At 41.7% G+C, this 18,419-nt stretch overlaps 1 protein-coding gene across 1 annotated transcript in view; it reads right to left on the reverse strand.

Moving 5' to 3' along the window:
* The window catches only part of TBC1D12 (TBC1 domain family member 12), a gene marked incomplete at its 3' end in the record, with an annotated part of 87,428 nt that extends 75,346 nt beyond the window's left edge, over positions 1 to 12,082 (reverse strand). The window contains exon 1 of the mRNA XM_084245110.1: positions 11,247 to 12,082. Coding sequence (XP_084101236.1) covers positions 11,247 to 12,067 — 821 coding nt within the window. The 5' untranslated portion in view covers positions 12,068 to 12,082. The remainder of the gene's footprint in view (positions 1 to 11,246) is intronic.
* Positions 12,083 to 18,419: the final 6,337 nt, after the last annotated feature.

Raw genomic sequence — 18,419 nt, forward strand, 5'->3', positions numbered from 1 at the left:
TATATGGTACAGCAGACCTCTCCCGTCTCATCCACCTGTTCTACTCCCCATTCTGTCGCTGGCCCCCACCCTCATATCTTTGGCTCCTACCCCAGTTCTTCTACACATAAATAAATAAAATCTTTTTTTAAAAAAAAAACCTTCAATAACTTACTTTGAAACTTAAATTTCTATGTGAGATAGCCTCCTGGCAATTAACAATATATTTTCTCCTGATGAGTGAGAAAGATTTTAATTCTGTTAGATTTACCATAGCACTTGTAAGAGAATTTTCGGGTTTTTTGTTTTTTTTTTTTTTTTGCACTTGAACCAAAGAAAGAATACCTTGTGTAAAACTATATGTTGTATTTACTTTATTCTTTGATTCATGTACTTTTTAATACCTGAAGTTACCATACTAACAACCTAAACTTTTAAGGGCTAAATCAAACCATATATATACAATCTGTCACTAAAAATACTTCAGCAACAAAGTCTGTGTTTAAGAGGTCATGATGGGGTAAGAACATCAAAGAAGAATGAGAGGGATAGCGAATAACTTTAGAAAAGTTGTCAGAAATATCTATAGAGTTTAAAAAAAAAAAAAGGACATAATTTATGGTAACACTCTGAAGCCCACAGGTCAAAGTTTTGAGTACAGGGCTAATTTCTAGCTAACATTTATTCTCTCCAGCTATTTTTCTCTCTACAACCTCTTCAAAATCATTCTTTCACAGATTCTCTGGTCTCTAACCAGGCCTCTACATCCTTCAATTTTCTCTCTTTTCTTTCTTACCTCCTTAACTGGAAGAGTATTGAAAAAATTTTTACCTTTAGTTTTATTTTATACTCCCTGTCCTACTTTGCGAAAGCAGATAGTGTGACCATTTTATGTTTTCTAATAAAGAGTCAAACTGTTGTAATCCATAAATAACTTTTTCCTGGGACAACAGAGAAGTGTTCCCCCTACATTCACTAGAAGATAACCACAAACAATGAAGATAAAAACCAGATTTGGAAATTCTTTATAATGCCCAGTGTGTGTGATGGGCAGTTATAAATTGCATTATTTGAGAAAATAGCACAGATTTTTATTTCAAAACTATCATGTGCAGTACCAAACTAAAAATGTTTCATTTAATCTCTGTGGGGCTAGAGATAGGCAGATGGAAATATTTTTAACCAAGAAATGTATCCAAAATAAAATTCAAATTAAGAAGAAAATGAAGGGACTCCCTGGTGGTGCAAGGGGTTAAGTCTCAGCATTATGCAGCTATCTGCAGCCACTGCAGCACCCAGTTCAATCCCAGGCCAGGGAGCTAACCCACATGGCACAGCAGACCTCTCCTCTCTCACCCACTGCTCCCCTCAGCAGTGTATTTCAATTGGTCTGCCTGTTCTGCTCCCCACTCTGTCTCTGGTGAATCCTCTCACCCCCACATACCTCTGAACTACACCCTAGCTCTTGTTTGTATAAATTAATAAAATAAATCTTTAAAAATTAAAGAAGAAAATGAAAAGTCTAATTCAAATTTAAATACATGACCAAGTTCACTCTTAGGCTATTTCTAAGTACAATTTGTAGCTTGGTTTCATAAAGTAAACTTCTCTTAATTGCAGGAAAAAGCCTGCTGAAAAAACCAGACAGTCACATGAGTTTTCCTCTCTTTTCTTCCTCTAGCCATAGAAATAAGAAGTGCAAGAAAGGCTGAAGCAGTCAATTTTGGAAGGGAATGAACCACGTGCAGGATTTCTTCTTAAAGGCATGGAAAAGAGTAATACCTAGCAGCAGATGGAAAGAAAAATGACACTTTTTTTTTTTTTAAGATTTATTTATTTATGCATACAAGAGCTGAAGCACAGGCCACAGATGCAGGGGGTGCGCGGATTCACCAGAGACAGAGAAGGGAGCAGAATAGGCAGACTGACTGAAATACACTGCTGAGGGAAGCAGTGGACGAGACAGGAGAGGTCTGCTGCGCCACGTAGGTTTCTGAGACAGGAGAGGTCTGCTGCACCACGTGGGTTTCTCCCTGGCGGGCCGGGGATCAAACTCCTGCTGCAAAGGCTGTGGATTGCTTCACAGTGCAGTGCTTAACCCCTTGCAACACCAGGGAGACCCAGTACATCATTTTTTTTTTTTAATAGAGGCATGTTGTATTCATTTATTTGTTTGTTTGTTTGTTTTGTTTATACATGCACTGGGTACAGTCAGAAGCTCAGGAGGGTGAGGGAATTTGCCAGAGCCAGAGCCAGGAGCAGAGCAGGCAGAAGGACGGAAATACACTGCTGAGGGGAGCAGCGGGCGGCTGGAGAGGTCTGCGCGCCATGTGGGCCCTTCCTCCAGTGGCAGGGGAGCAGCCGGGGATCGAACCGGCGCCGCAGAGGCCGCGGGCAGCTTCTCAACCCAGCGCTCAACCGCTGCACCACCGGGGAGGCCCCCAGGACATCATTTTTAATAAACCATCAATAAAGAGAGGTAAAGTTATGAATCCATGTTGAAGAGGCCTGAGTAAAGTTTTGGGGCTTAGTGCTTCTCACAAAATAGGCAAGCATGACTATCTAAACACAATAAAATCAAAGTAGAAGATCCTTCTCATAAATAGAAAGGAAGCTAAGATTTAATTAGGCAGAGATAATTTGCAATCTAGACAGCAAAATAATTCTACATTTGTATTCATATATATTCTCTGTTGTACCTCTGTTCACACTATCAATTACATTATACTTAAATTTAATGACCCAATTTTAAATGAATAAAACAATGTGAGCTATGAATGTAAGTTATACCTTCTTTGGTTATTACCTGAGGAGACTTTGCTATAAACAATTATTTCAGTAATTATTGTCTGGGAACCACCTACATCACAATGCCTTGGGAGTCACTGGTTAAATACTGTATGTGGATTCCTGTTTGGCCCCATTTATGATCTACCAGGGGATGGAGGGTGGGGAAGAGGAGTGGGCTTATGGAAAATGTATTCTTAATAACTTCTCCAGGTTCATTTAAATGCTGAAGTTTAAGAATTACTGTAGGGTCCAAGCAACTATCAACTATACTTCCTGGGGACAATTATTAGCTAACAGAGTTCCTAGGAAGAAATAAGACTCAAAAAGAACTGACTTTCCCTTTCTGAATACATTTAGAGATGGATAACAGATGTATCACCTCAAAATCACCAAATGTTTCCATTCATTCCAAGCTTTCCTACCACAAGGTCCCAACTATGAAATGTATGCATGAGCCAAGTTAAACATTCCACAAACTTAAACTAAAAAATTGGCTTTGCCTGTCCATAAAATTCCTTAAAACAATAAAAGATACAAACATTTGAAAATCTTTCTCAATATTATCTCTTCTAAGTTTCTTCTGCGATTTGCCTCAAGACTTTTGGAAATGTGGTATCACTACACCAAAATCTATTTTAATACATATCCAATCCCAAATATAAATTATGTTTACAAATATACCACATAAATTACATAATGTTTCTTCAGGTAGTACACGAAAATTCATTCCAGTCTCTTCCTTTCTTTAAACCAGTCGATTTCAGTGATGGAGCTGGGGAAGAAAGATTTCGGTGGTCCTATTGTAGTTGAATAGTAACATCTGAATCCTGACTATATATAGCACATAATAAATACAATACACTTAGAATGGTCTCTCATTCAACCCACTTAAAAATCCCATGAGGTGTCACTATTATCCCTATTTTATGGGTAGTTGCCAAAAGTTCAAAGAGGTAAAGCTTGTCCAGAATTACACAGCTGATAAATTGATTAAAATCCAGACAGTCTAATTCTAGAACCAGCATTTTAACCACCACACTATAGTTGGAAGATGCCACTTGTCAAAAGCAAGTCCTCTGAATCTGACTAGGTACTGGTTGCAGATTTTGTAGAATCTAATTTTTTTTTAGTGTACTTCTTTAGGTGATTTTGAAGTATAACAAGACCAACAACTACTGCACTGGGCTGCAGTTCATCAAAGCGGAACATGGACAACCTCTGAGAAATAACTCATGATCTAGAAGTTAAAGTCTCAAATTCCAGTTAATTGATTAATCCAAATTTACTTATTATCCTGTGTTCTCACTCTACCAGCCCCTGGGACATAGGGGAAATAAGATCTAGAATTTGCTATTTAAAACAAAACGAAAAGGGCCTCCCCGGTGGCGCAGCGGTTGAGCGCTGGGTTGCGAAGCTGCCTGCAGCCTCTGCAGCCGGTTCGATCCCCGGCTGCTCCCCGGCCACCGGAGGAGGGTCCCGCATGGCGCGCAGACCTCTCCTGCCGCCCGCTGCTCCCCTCAGCAGTGTACTTCGGTCCTTCTGCCTGCTCTGCTCCCCGCTCTGGCTCTGGTGAATTCTCTCACCCTCCCGCGCTTCTGACTGTGCCCAGTGCTTGTATAAATAAAGAAATCTTTAAATAAACAAAAAAAATAAATAAATAAAACAAAACGAAAAAACCTAGAACTGCTGGCCTGGACTTTCTACATATGAGAAACTAAACAAAAAACAAAGATCATAGATGTTTACCATGATTACTCTGAGGCGTAATTAGACCTTTACTGAAAAAAAATACTGAAGGTACAATTTAGAATTGAATAGGATACTTCCATCTCTGACAACCTTCTCATTTTACAGATGAAAGCACATCATTTTTTTAAAGCATCCTCTTTAATTTCATTCATATTTGTAATATACAGCCAGAGAACATTTTCTATAGTCTGTACAAGAATCCTTGATAAAATATCACAGTATACTGGACCTGGAAGGAACTCTAATTTCATAGATAAGGAAACTAGTCTAGATACTTAGTGATGTGCTCAAGGTCACACAACTACTTTATGGCAGAAGCAGCTACCCAGGAGAAAAGCCAAGTTTCATCTCTCTCAAGCCAAAAGTATTACCACTACACCAAAAGCTATGTTTTCAGGGCCTCCCTGGTGGCGTAAGGGTTTAAGACGCAGTGCTATGAAGCTATCTGAAGTCACTGCAGTACAAGTTTGATCCCTGGCCAGGGAGCTGACCCACATGGCACAGCAGACCTCTCCTGACTTGCCCGCTGCTCCACTCAGCAGTGCATTTCAGTAAATCTCCCTGTTCTGCTCCCCACTCCATCTCTGGTGAATCCTCTCACCCCCCCTCACCCCTGGCCTGTGCCCCAGTTCTTGTATGCATAAATAATCTTTTAAAAAAAATAATAAAAAGCTATGTTTTCATCTACAAACTTCTTATACTTAAATGAAATCAGCACATTATCTTCAAACCCTATACCTAAAGTCTAGCTCTTATTCTTCTGTTAATTAATTATCTGACTTTGGGCAAGTAACTGTAATGTAAAAATAAACCCTACCCTTACTAGATCACTGGAATGTTTCAGGATTCAAAAAAGAAAACTTATAAAGGAATCACACATGAAAATAATTTTGGGAAAATGTGAAATTATGAAGAATTAAGATATATTTTCACAAGTTTTTCTGAAGGCAAATGAGCACTGGTTTCTTAATTATAACAAATGTACTGCAGTAATGCGATGTTAACAATGGGAAACTAGATGAGAGGTTTAGGAGAACCCTGTACTACCTTTGCAAGTTTTCTGTGTATCTAACACTATTCTAAAATGAAAAATATTTTAAAATATAAAAGGTAAAACTTACAAATACAAAAATTAAATCTGAATAATTCAGAAAATTTCTACCAAACAAGTGATATCAGAGTTAATAGTCTGCTTTGCTTATCAGGTATAGTGTTAAAATGTTAGTTTAGTACTTCAAAATAATATGCTTCAGCACTGAACATTATCTTAGTCCCACAAAAAATTGCAGCTTCCCAATACCGTCTGCACCATTTATAATTAGGTATGTTTATATTTATTACTCTAGGCATGTATTTATATGCTCTAGGCATCCACTTTAACAAGGATTTCTAAAGTAAAGTTCTTGAACCAATGCTGTTTTTCCAAAGCTTTAATGTTAGTGTTTTCTAATTTGTTTTTAAAGAAAGTAACTGAACTGAGGGAGGAAAAAGTGTCAAACGCTGGGAAAAGATATAAAAGGCTCTTAAGCCATTAACTACCTAACCTAATATTATAAAAGGTAGCTTCACAACACTCTAAAAGCCTACTAGGCATTTTTATTCTAAAGCAATTAACTACACATTCTTTCTAGCTTTCTCTAAAACTTTCAACATTTTACTTATATTACTATATAAGTAATGTGGAAAGGGGTTTCATTTGTGACATAAATGAGTACTTCTGTATTTACTATGATAATCTCACATAAAAATTTAGTATTTAGGGCCTCCCTGGTGATGCAAGGGGTTATGAAGCTGTCCACAGCCTCTGCAGCACAAATTCCAACCCATGGCCAGCCAGGGAGCAACCCAAATGGCACAGCAGACCTCCCCTTTCTCATCCACTGCTCCCCTTAGCAGTGCACTTGTCAATCTGCCTGTTCTGTTCCCCACTGTCTCTGGTGAATCCTCTCACCCCCCAACACCTCTGGCCTGTACCCCAGCTCTTGTATGCATAAATCTTTAAAATAAAAAAATCGGGGGCTCCCTGGTGGCCCAAGGGGTTAAGCACTGCACTATGAAGCAGTACACAGCCTCTGCGGCACAAGTTCGATCCCCAGGCGGTCAGGGAGCAGCCCACATGGCACAGCAGACCTCTCCTGGCTCTCCCGCTGCTCCCCTCAGCAGTGTACTTTGGTCAATCTGCCTGTTCTCTCCCCACTCTGTTTCTGGTGAATCCCCTTACCGTTCTCCCGCCATCTCTGGCCTGTGCCCCAGCTCTTGTATCCATAAATAAATCTTTAAAAAAAATTAATTTAAATCAAGATAATCTTCATTCTCTTTATAAATAATTATATTATACCTGTTAAAAGAACTGCTTGCTTTGGAGAGCTATAAAAATCTCTTAAAATTTATATGAAAAAAAATTTATAAGAAGCTTGATATTTTACTTTTTCTTTATTGAGATGTTAGGAAGGAACTGTTTTCAGAAATTGGCTTTAAAACTAGTAGTTTTATTTTAACTGGCTGTAAGGAATACATACTGGAACAAATAAGGGAACCTTATTTGACAGAGGTCTGTGATGCCCCACTCAGGTGAATTATGATTCTGTCGAGAATAAATCTGGATGGAATAAAAGAAAGTGGTGGATTCTGTTGTTTCTGAGGACCTTTAGATGTAGGAATTTTAAATTCTCAACATATTTCTTAAAAGAATATATTTTCTCAACAATTTAATATTAGGAAAAATGAAGACACTTCAGATATGAAAAGAAATCACTAAAAAATGTCCTTAGCTTCCCCTACTTAGCCAAAATGTAATAAAAAGAGCTCTATGGAAAAGCTTTTAGCCACAACATATAGGGAGTTTCAGAAGTTAAAAATTACAAGGAAAGGGCCTCCCCAGTGGCGCAGCGGTTGAGCGCTGGGTTGCTAAGCTGCCCGCGGCCTCTGCGGCGCTGGTTCGATCCCCGGCTGCTCCCGGCTACCAGAGGAGGGTCCCACATGCTGAGCAGACCTCTCCAGCCACCCGCTGCTCCCCTCAGCAGTGTACTTCGGTCCTTCTGCCTGCTCTGCTCCCTGCTCTGGCTCTGGTGAATTCTCTCACCCTCCCGTGCTTCTGACTGTACCCAGTGCTTGTATAAACAAACAAATAAATAAATAAATAAATAAAACATGCCTCTATTAAAAAAAAAATTAAAAAAAAAAATTACAAGGAAAGTTACATGAATCTATATATTCCAGAATCTATAGCTAATTTTCTTTTTATATAGAAGGGGGAAGAAATCTTCAATACTTACTTCCCTACCTTAGCTACGACCTTTAAGAACACAAAATTCATATGGTTCATCATGAAGACTTTGTTTAAAAAAAAAAAAATCAACACTACCAGGAGACACAGATAGATACCTATGTGTTTCTAATAAACACATAGAATTCTGCAAATTCTGCAATTCACAGAAGCCTCAAAAGGATTAAATGGCTTTAAAAAACATTTATTTATAGAGTGTACTATCTGAAAAATGAACCATTCTAGCTTGAAAACAATTAAGATATAAATTTGCTTAAAGGACCCATGGACCCATAGAAAGTTTTAAATCTAGATTACTGTTAAAAGACCAAACAGATCTTTGAAGAATAAAGGCTAGCCTGGAAAAACAAGAGACTTGTTAAGTTTACATCTTCTCCTCAATGCTGAGTTGGTGACAGTGGGGGCTGGTATCCACCTAGCACTTCAAAACATTTATTTACAGGTGAAAAAGGGCAAAGAGTCTGAAGAGATGTTGTTACTTCCAAGGCTCCCACAATCAGGGGTCTATAAACATGCAGAGACCCCCAAAGTAAAGCTAAGGTAAGAAGACCCCCAACAATGACTGAAATAGAACGAACTTCATCTGGAAGGGAGGAATGCAGTACCACCCAGGACCAAATTCCTGTATCATCTACAACACTTCTACCCTACCTATGAAGCTCCTGTCAATGAACTCATTTGAACTTAAATTTACAATAGTAGATAAACTGCTGTAAAATGTTTTCCTTCCTTATTGTTCAAGACAGAATTTAAAACAAACATGAACTATTTTTAAAGAGTATTTCTGTTACAGATTTTTGCCCAGTTAAGGGAAAGAGGGAAGTGGGAAGAAGAGAAAGATGGAGGATAATCAGGTAGGAGAGAAAAGAGCCACAGGTAAATGAAAATGATCAGAGGTAACCCTAGACTGGAAACCAGGAATCCTACTTTCTAAACCTAGCTCTGCCATCAGCTAATTAAACTGCCTAATTTTTAAAAAAGTATTTATGTATTTATTTATGCATACAAGAACTGGGGTCTAGGCCAGAAGTGGGGGGGTGGGGGGTGGGTGTGGGTGAGAGGATTCACCAGAGACAGAGTGGGGAACAGAACAGGCAGATCTATTGAATTACACTGCTGAGGGGAGCAGCAGGCAAGACAGGAGAGGTCTGCAGCACCATGTGGGTCAGCTCCCTGGCCAGGAATAGAACTTGTGATGCAGGGGCTGCGGATAGCTTCATAGTGCTGAGACTTAACCCCTTGCGCCACCAGGGAGGCCGCTAAACTGCCTTCTTTAGACAGTAAATTTCTGCATCAACAAGTGAAATGGGGTTGGGGGTGCAACCACGAATAAGAATAGATCTCAGAACAAAATATCCCTAAAGGAAGTTCTCAGAGCTTAAGAATGACAACAATGCACAGAATGGGAAAAACCCTCTTAGGGTGCAGGGGCAAGGTAAATTTCTAATAATTCTGCCTGAGGATCAAAGAGATGTTCAAATTTACAATGCCTAGAGAATAAATAGTAAAGAGGGTGAGCCCACATGTTGCCAATTCAACACAACCTGACCGGGGTTCTTCATACCTGCCCTAGGTATCATAAGTTCAGAGAGATAGAAGTCTCCACCTTTAAGGTGTTCAGGATCCAATTAAAGCTTTGGCTGAATGCTAAGAAACAAAATGTGCCTCTACCTGACTCTGACATCTAGGATCTGGACATTCAAATCTCAACTAAGAAAAATGAAACAGAGTAACTTCAGAGCAGCTAAGTTTTCTGACTTCAAATCTAGTGGTGAGGCACATGATTAGTGTGCCCAAATGAATGTCAACTAGCTGGATTAATTTAAAGTCCTATTAATCTACTGGTTTAAAAAAAAAGGATTTTCATTATATCAAAAAAATTTTAAATATATCAAAATTCCTGCTTACTGTTAATAATATCAAAGTCTCTTAATATAGGTTTGCTTGTTACTATTGATAAATTGCGATGCATACATAGCCACTTATCTTCAAACATACTACTATGCTCACTTCACCTCGAAGTCAGGCACCATTATCCAAATCCTCTCCATTCCTAATGGGTGGCACGGTGGGTGTATGGTTGAATTAGTGATCTCCAAAGGCCCTTCCAGGTCTAAAACTGCCTGACACTGCCATCAAAACAGGGCAAGAGACAGAATGACCAATAAACATACAAAGGCCAGCCACAACTCACCTTGACAGCTTTTAAAATATAGTCACTATAACCTTTAAGTATATTTTGCAACTATAGGTACAAATACATATCTCACGAGCATAAATTTTGTCCCATGAGTAACACAAAGTTAATACAATTTAGTCTTTATAATTTACTTGTAAAGTTCCAGAAGAAAGAAAAATAAGGGGTTAAAAAGTAGTAATAAGAAATAGTAATAATCGGAATATTGTGCTGTGTGTCTACTATGCCCACTGTTAGTATAATCCTCTAAAACTTGAGTTTTGTTTTTTTTCCCCTGGTGTTTGTCAGATCCCTAAAAAAGGGAACCAACAAAAAAATAGGACAGAGAACTCTGAAAGGGAAGGTTTTACAAGTTTAGAATCCTTTTCCATTTGCCTAGAGATTTTTTTTTTAAGGGGGGGGTGGTAGGAGGGATGGTAGAGAGGGTGTCAAAATTAGGCTTAAGGGAGACTGCTTTTTCATTAATGCGCAGAGATGAATATTTCGACCGCTTATTTGTTGCCATTAAACCAACAAAACCCACTTCTGAAATCTACAATGTACACCACCATAATTTAATTTCAATTACAGCAAGTCAAACACAAATACAAGCCCTAGAAAATTAAAAAGAAGTTGCTGGGGAAAGTGAATTCTGCCTACTTGCCAGAAACAGAGAAAAGGGAATTTTCCAGATAAAGCACCATAGCAATTTGACTTAAAACTCTGGGATCAAATTCTAAACACCAAACGGACTGAATTCCAATAAAGGTCCCAGAAACAAATGGTTTAACACCATGAAACGCAGCCACCTCTCATTTCCAGAATTCCCAAACGACTTGAATCCATTTGCACTCCACGCAAAAAAAGACAGCTCTGCAAAATGACTTCCCTTTCTCTTTCACAACCACACCCGAACACGCCGCCCCTCTCCCCCGCAACCCTAATTCCCGCAGTACGTTAAGAAAAAAACTGGGGCCGGAAAAGGTGGTCGGCTTTCCTAGAAGAGGCCAAGCCGCGGACCCGGCCGGAGCAGGTTCGCAGAGCCCGGCCACCCTGGAACCCAGGTGTGGGAGGCAGGTGCGGCCGCCTTCAGCCAACCGAGGAGCAGCCGGTCAGCGCTGCCCACAAAGCCCGCAACTTCTCGGGGACAGACCGCAAAGCCGCCCCAGCTCCCTTCCCCGGGGACAAATCACGGCGCGGCCCGACGCCGGCGACCCCGCGCCGCCCGCGCCCACCCCGCCCGCGCCCGCGCCGCCCGCGCCGTACCTGGCGAAGAAGTCGGCGAAGCCCCCGCTCCGTCGGGTCCGGGCCGAGGCGCCCGCGGGGCCCTGCTCCGCAGTCGGGGGCGGCTCCGGCGGCCCCGGCGCGGGGGGGAGGTCGCCGGCGTCCTGGCGGATCCGCACCTCGAACGTGTTCCGCGAGCTCCAGCGGCCGTCGGGGCAGCCGCGCCGCGGCCCGGCGCCCGCACCCCCGCGAGTCCTCGCGGCCGCGGCGGCGGCGGGGGACGCGCCCTCCTCGGAGCCGTCGGCGCCCGCGGCGCCGGGCCGGGGCCGCTCCGAGTCCTCGCTGCCGCCGCTGCTCCCGGCCGGGCTGCCCCCCGCGCCGCCGGCTGCGCCTTCGGGGTCCTCGGCGGCCGCCAGGCAGCAGCTCCGCAGCGGGTCCTCCAGCGGCGCGGCCCAGTCGCACGCGCCGCCCGCGCCGTCCGCGCCCGGGGCGCCAGGCCCGTCCTGGCGGGGGGCGCGGGGGCGCGGGCCGCGGCCGCCCGGGGCCGGCAGGAAGCCCGAGTCCCCGTTGGTCATGCCGCGGGGGCGCGGCGGGCTGAGGCGCGGGCCGGCGGGGGCCCGGCAGGAGCACAGCCCCGACTCCAGCTGCCCGCCGGCCGCCGCGAGGTAGCGCCGGAGAAGCTGCTGAGGCGGCGCCTCGTCGTCGTCCTCCCCCTCCGGCAGCTCCGCGGCGCCGGCGCCCCCGCCGAGGCCGCCCGTGGCCCGGATCGCCTTCCCGTCCTGGCCCGCGGGCTCGGGCGCCGGCACCGGGAGCAACTTGGGGTTTCTCCCCGAGCCGGCGCCGGCATCCTCCGGACCCACCATCTGGGGCCGGGCGAGCGCCGCCGCGGGAGGCGGCGGGCAGTGTGGGGGTGCAGGCGGGGCCGGGGACGAGCCCTGGGTGCCGGGGCCGCGGCGGCCGCCGCCGCAACCTTCCCAGGCCCACCCCTCCCACCCCGGCGCTCGGCTACTGCGGGAGGCGGGCGCGCGCCTGGGTTCGCGCACGCGCAAAAGCCGACCCGGTCAAGCGCTGAACTGGAGACTCCCGAACCATAGAGACGGTGGCTAGAGAGACCCGCTCCAGAGCACGCCGGCCGCCAACCTGGGATCCGCCATCTGGATGTGGGAGGTTGGCTGGCCAGGTCCGGCGTCGTGCTTCCTAACAGAAGCACGCTTAGGGCTCGCCTAGCAAAAATTCTCTTAAGACGTGGTAGTAGAATGCACAATATTAAAGGCGAGTAAGTCCTTCCAGCTCTGGTTGGTCATCGGGCTGCTCTACTCTCTGATATTCATCTTCAGCATCACTATTGCCCCAATTTAGGGCTCCATCGCCTCACGCCCACACCTTGCCTTTGCCACGTCATCTTTCTTGTCTAGCACTATGTTTCATCACATGGCTCTTCTTAAATTTTTCCATTATCACTCAGTGAGGGAGAGGAAGGGGAATCAGGCAAAGAGGGACCACTGAGATAATTCCAGCACCCCTGTGATAATGGATTAAAATGGGGTGATCATTGAGTGAATGGGTGTGTTTAAAGTAGAAATCACAAGATGTGAAAACTGGTCTGATCTGAGGAGTAACAGAGGGAGAAGAACCAGCAATAACTACAGAACTCTGGAGACTGAAATTGGTGTGGTTTGAAACATTAGGTCTTGGGGGCAAAAGAACTTGATTGTATGTGTAAAATAAAAAGACAGATAATAAAATATGGAAATCTAAAACTTGAGATGGGGTTAGGTTTGCAGATGCAAATCGAAGAGTCAGCTGAATAGCTATTGCAAGGATATGAGTCATGAGTGACATCGCCTGGGAAGAAAGAATAAAGATGGAGGTGGGGCAGAGTCTGAAAGGCCTCATTATTTCAGGATGGACAAAGATATTGTGTTATAAGGCACACGTTGTGGGTAAAATTCCAGGGAAATATAGACTACTCATTCTAGAAGTATGTCAATGACAAGCAGGACAGAACTCGGAGAATGGAGTAGTATGAAAAGTTTGAAAATTGCAGGAAGAAAATTGCAAGGATAAATTCTCTAGGCAGAGCTGAAAAAGGTTGAAAAGACAAAAAAAAATTGAGATTATCCTCTCAGCTACAGTCATTTTTGCCATTATATAACATACTTACATCAAGACATTTCCTATATTAAATTTTTATATTAAGGTGAAATTCACATAAAGTTAATCAATTTAAAATGTACAAGTAAGTGCCATTTAGTGCATTCACAATCTTATGCACCACCACCAATATCTACTGCCAAAACACTTTTTTCTCACCCTGTAAGAAAACACAATATCAATTAGGCTGTCCTTTCCTAGTCTCCCCACCCTTCCAACCAATTGCTGTCAATCACCAATCTGCTTTATTTCTCTGTGAATTTAAATATTTTGGATAGTTCATAATGAATTTTGAAAGATATGACCTTTTGTGTCTTGCTACTTGCATTTAGCATAATGTTGTCACATGTGTCAGTAATTCTTCCCTTTTTATGACTCAGTAATATTCCATAGGATGTATATATCTTAGTCTTATTATCCATATCTCTATTGGTGGCTATTTTGATTGTGACCACCTTTCCATTATTATGAATAGTGCTGCTATGAACATTCATTTACAGGTTTTTATTTGAATACCTGTTTTCAGTTCTTTGGGATATACATGTAGGAATAGCATTGCTGGGTCCTGTGGTAATTCTTTGTTTAACTTACTAAGAAACCATCAAACATTTTCCACAGCAGCTGTACCATTTTACATTTTTTTTAAAGATTTGTTTATTTACGCATATAAGAACTGGGGTGTGGGCCAGAGCTGCAGGGTTGGGGTGAGGGGGAGGGGATTCAGCAGATCTACTGAATTACACTGTTGAGGGGAGCAGCAGGTGAGACAGGAGGGGTCTGCTGGGACATGTGGGTTAACTCCGTGGCAGGGGATCACATGGATGCCCCAGTGGCTGGCGATAGCTTGATAGCCTTGAAATCTCAACCCTTTTGCCACCTGGGAGGCCCCCCATTTTGCATGTCTATTAACAATATGTGAGGAGAGTTTCACTTTCTTCACATTCTTTCCAACATTTGTTATTTTCAATTTTTCTTTAATATAGTCATCCTTGTGGGTACAAGTGGTATCTCATTATAGTTTTTACCTTGAATTTCCTTACTGAAATTAAAATTTTCCCGAACTTCCCTAATTTCTTTAATGCTACCATTCTGTATGTCCCTCCCTTTATGAATTCATTCTATTTTTAAACTGCTGTTTCTCTAAATTGTTTTTTTTGTTGTTCAGCTCCTTTCTCTCCCAGTATCATTAGTAACAAAGATTTTATGAACCACAATGGCTGCATCCATCCCTACTATTTTCACAGTGCTGTCTTCAAAATGGAAATGCATATTTTCTAACTTTGCCTACAATAAAAAGTAGTGCATAATAAATTATATTATAATTTTGCCATATTTCCCACTTCCAAAAGTAAAAGTTTTTGTCTTATAATATGCTATATCCTATTTTACAAATAAAAAGGATATACCTTCGGGGCCTCCCCGGTGGCGCAGCGGTTGAGCGCTGGGTTGTGAAGATGCCCGCAGCCTCAGCGGCACCGGTTCTATCCCCAGCTGCTCCCCGGCCACCAGAGGAGGGTCCCACATGGTGCACAGACCTCTCCTGCTGCCGGCTGCTCCCCTCAGCAGTGTACTTCGGTCCCTCTGCCTGCTCTGCTCCCTGCTCTGGCTCTGGTGAGTTCTCTCACCCTCCTGCGCTTCTGACTGTACCCAGTGCATGTATAAACAAAAACAAACAAACAAACAAATAAATAAAAAATAACACGCCTCTATTAAAAAAAAAGGATATACCTTCAAGGTATAGTATATTCCTTTTTGTGGGCCTTGAGAGTTTGATATTGCAACTTTTGATACCATATCACATTACTACAACTCTATACATAAATAGTATAACTTGTACATTCTTATAAATCAGGTGAAACTATTATGAAAGGATAGCATCAATTTTTGCAATAAAAATTAACTTAGTTAAAATATAGAAAACTTGTTATACTTGGATTTTAGAATTCCTAGGAAAATTTTACTGTCAGATAGTCTCAAAAAACATATAATTGATCCAATTCTACATGTATGACCTAATATTCATTACTAATATTAAATATTGTACCAAAATCCCATGTTTTTATGTTGCTACAATCATACTCAAGGAGAAAATAAAGTCCTCAAACCAAAGGCTTCAAAACTCATACCTTTCTTTAAACTTCAACCTTTTTCTTGAATATTGGATTCAAACATGAGCCACCTTCTGTCATTTAAATCATCACTATTACCACCCACATGCCATTAGAGCTATGTTTCTCAAACTTAGCTGCACTTTGGAAACATTTAAGAAGTTTTAAAAAATACTGATGTCTGGGCCTCACCCAAGGCCAATTAAGACAATGTCTTTGGTGGAGGAGCATTGGTATTTTTAAAAGCTACTTGGGTAATTCTAATTTATAGTCAAGATTGAGAAATACTGTCTTATAGTTACAATCTTATTGCTCACCTTCTCTGCATAAGCAAATGTCTTTTTTTTTAAGATTTATTTTTATTTATTTATGTGTATAAGAGCTGGGGTGTAGGCCAGGGGTATGCTGGGGTGTAGGCCGGTGGCGGGGGGAAGATTCACCAGAGACAGAGCGGGGAGCAGAATGGGTAGAGCTACTGAAATACACTGCTGAGGGGAGCAGCCGGCAGGTCAACTGTGTCATGTGGGTCAGCTCCCTGGCTGGGGATCATACTCATGCTGCTGTGGCTGCTGATAGCTTCATAGTGCTGAGACTTAACTCCTTGTGCCACCAGGGAAGCCCCACAAGCAAACTTCTTTAAACATGTTTCTTCATTGGGCACCTCCCATGTCCATGTGATACTCTGAGAAGGATACAATGTAGCTAAGAATGTATAATCTGGATCTAATTACGCAAAAATTATTAAACTCAAAATTGGGAAGATTCTATTTTAAAAAATTAATTTTATTCTTAAAAAAATGCCAGTATCATAAAAGGCAAGGAAAGGTTGTGGGCATGTTTAAGGTGAAGAAGATTAACACAATATGATAACTATGTGTAATACCTGCCCCTAAACTGGATTTCATACTAAATAAAGAAGACATTCTATGAAGGATTAAATGAGCCCACACAACTGTCATACACAGTGATTAAATAAAGCTGTTATGTCTGGAGGTTCCTCACTCTAGTAGAAATGGAACTACCATACCACCTGGCAATTCCACTCCTAAGAATCTACCCAAAGTACACAAAAACATTGCTTCAAAAGAACACCTGTACACCTATGTTTATTGCAGCACTATATACAATATGTAAAACCTGGAAACAACACAAAGGCCCAAAAATAGATGACTGGATCAAGAAGATGTGGCATATATACAAAATGGAATATTATTCAGCAATCAAAAAAGATAAACTCATGCCATTCACAGCAATGTGGATGGAGCTAGAAAGAATTATGCTCAGTGAAATAAGCCAGAAGGAAAAAGAAAAATATCGGATGGTTTCACTTATAGCAGGAATATAGGAGAACCAAATAAAATATCAGTATAACAAAATAATAACAGTACAAAACACAACAAGGCAAAAACAGACAATTATAAATCAGAGACATACTGCAGGGGAGGAGGCTGGAGAGGGATCAGAGGGAGGGAGGGAGGAGCACAGGGGACTGAGGTGATGGTACACGGGTGCACTGGTGAAGGAAACTCTATGGGGACTGCACCTGAGGGAGTGGGGGAAGCAAATATTGTTTAAAAATGAACAGTGATGTAAAAAATAAAAAAATTAATATAAAAAGGAAATAAATAAAGCTGTTAATGTAAATATTGATATTAACAACTGATAATAGCAATAATAAGGATTATTTCTATTGTTAGCAAATGCACACTGGATATTTAGGATAAAGGACAAGGATATATGCAATTTATCCTTAGGCAATTTAGAAAAAAATTATGCATGCACATATAACCACAGAGCAAATAATAAAGTAAATGAGAGAAAATGTTAACAATAGGCAAATCTGGGGAAAACATGATTGTTCTTTTTGCGATTTTTATGTCTGTCACCTTCTATAAGTTTAAGGTTTTGTTTTTTTTTTAAATGTAAGATGTTTCCGGGCCTCCCCAGTAGCGCAGCGGTTGAGCGCTGGGTTGCTAAGCTGCCCGCGGCCTCTGCGGCGCCGGTTCGATCCCTGGCTGCTCCCCGGTCACCAGAGGAGGGTCCCACATGGCGCGCAGACCTCTCCTGCCGCCCGCTGCTCCCCTCAGCAGTGTGCTTCGGTCCTTCTGCCTGCTCTGCTCCCCGCTCTAGCTCTGGTGAATTCTCTCACTGTACCCAGTTGTATAAACAAACAAAACAAACAAACAAATAAATAAATAAATAATACATACCTCTTTAAAAAATAAAATAAAATAAAATAAAATAAAATAAAATAAAATAAAATAAAATAAAATAAAATGTAAGATGTTTCCATTTATTCTGAAATAGCTTCTGTCCAGAATGCTCTCATTAATGACTTCCCTATTCCTAATCCAATAGAAAATTTTCAGTTGCCATCTAGCTTAACATTTCCAGCAGCATTTGCCCCGGTGATCACGCCCATCATTTTGAATCTCTCTGCTAGCTTTCACCTTTTTTTACAAAAGCACCTTTTCCTTCATTGCTTCTTACTCTATTGTCTCCATTTTTGCTCCTACTTTTTTATTTTTTTTTGTTTCTTCTAAGTATTGTTTCGAAGGATTTCTTCTTTCTTAATCCAATGTAGTGGCTTCTTTAAGACTATAGAGAAAATGTTTTTCATGATCTAAAAAGTTCTTCATGGTCTTTCATTGTCTAGTTCCTCTCCCACACATCTCCCAAACAACTTGAGCTTCATTCACATCAGTCTTTTTTTTTTTTTTTTTTTTTTTTTGGTGTAAACTTTTCTTTAATTGGAGGTTTTTTTTTTTTAATTAATAAATTTTATTTTTATATTCCCCATACAATTGCAATCCCCCCATTCTGACCCCAATCCCTCCCCTCCCGCCCCCCACCCCCCAAAAAGTGTCTCTGGTTCATAGTTTTTGTTGATTTTGATTTTCACTTTCTTACAGTTATTCATTTTCCTGGTCCCTTATTTAAGTTTTCTAGATCC

Source organism: Talpa europaea (genome assembly GCF_964194135.1).
Source record: "Talpa europaea genome assembly, chromosome: 10".
Classification (NCBI taxonomy): domain Eukaryota; kingdom Metazoa; phylum Chordata; class Mammalia; order Eulipotyphla; family Talpidae; genus Talpa; species Talpa europaea.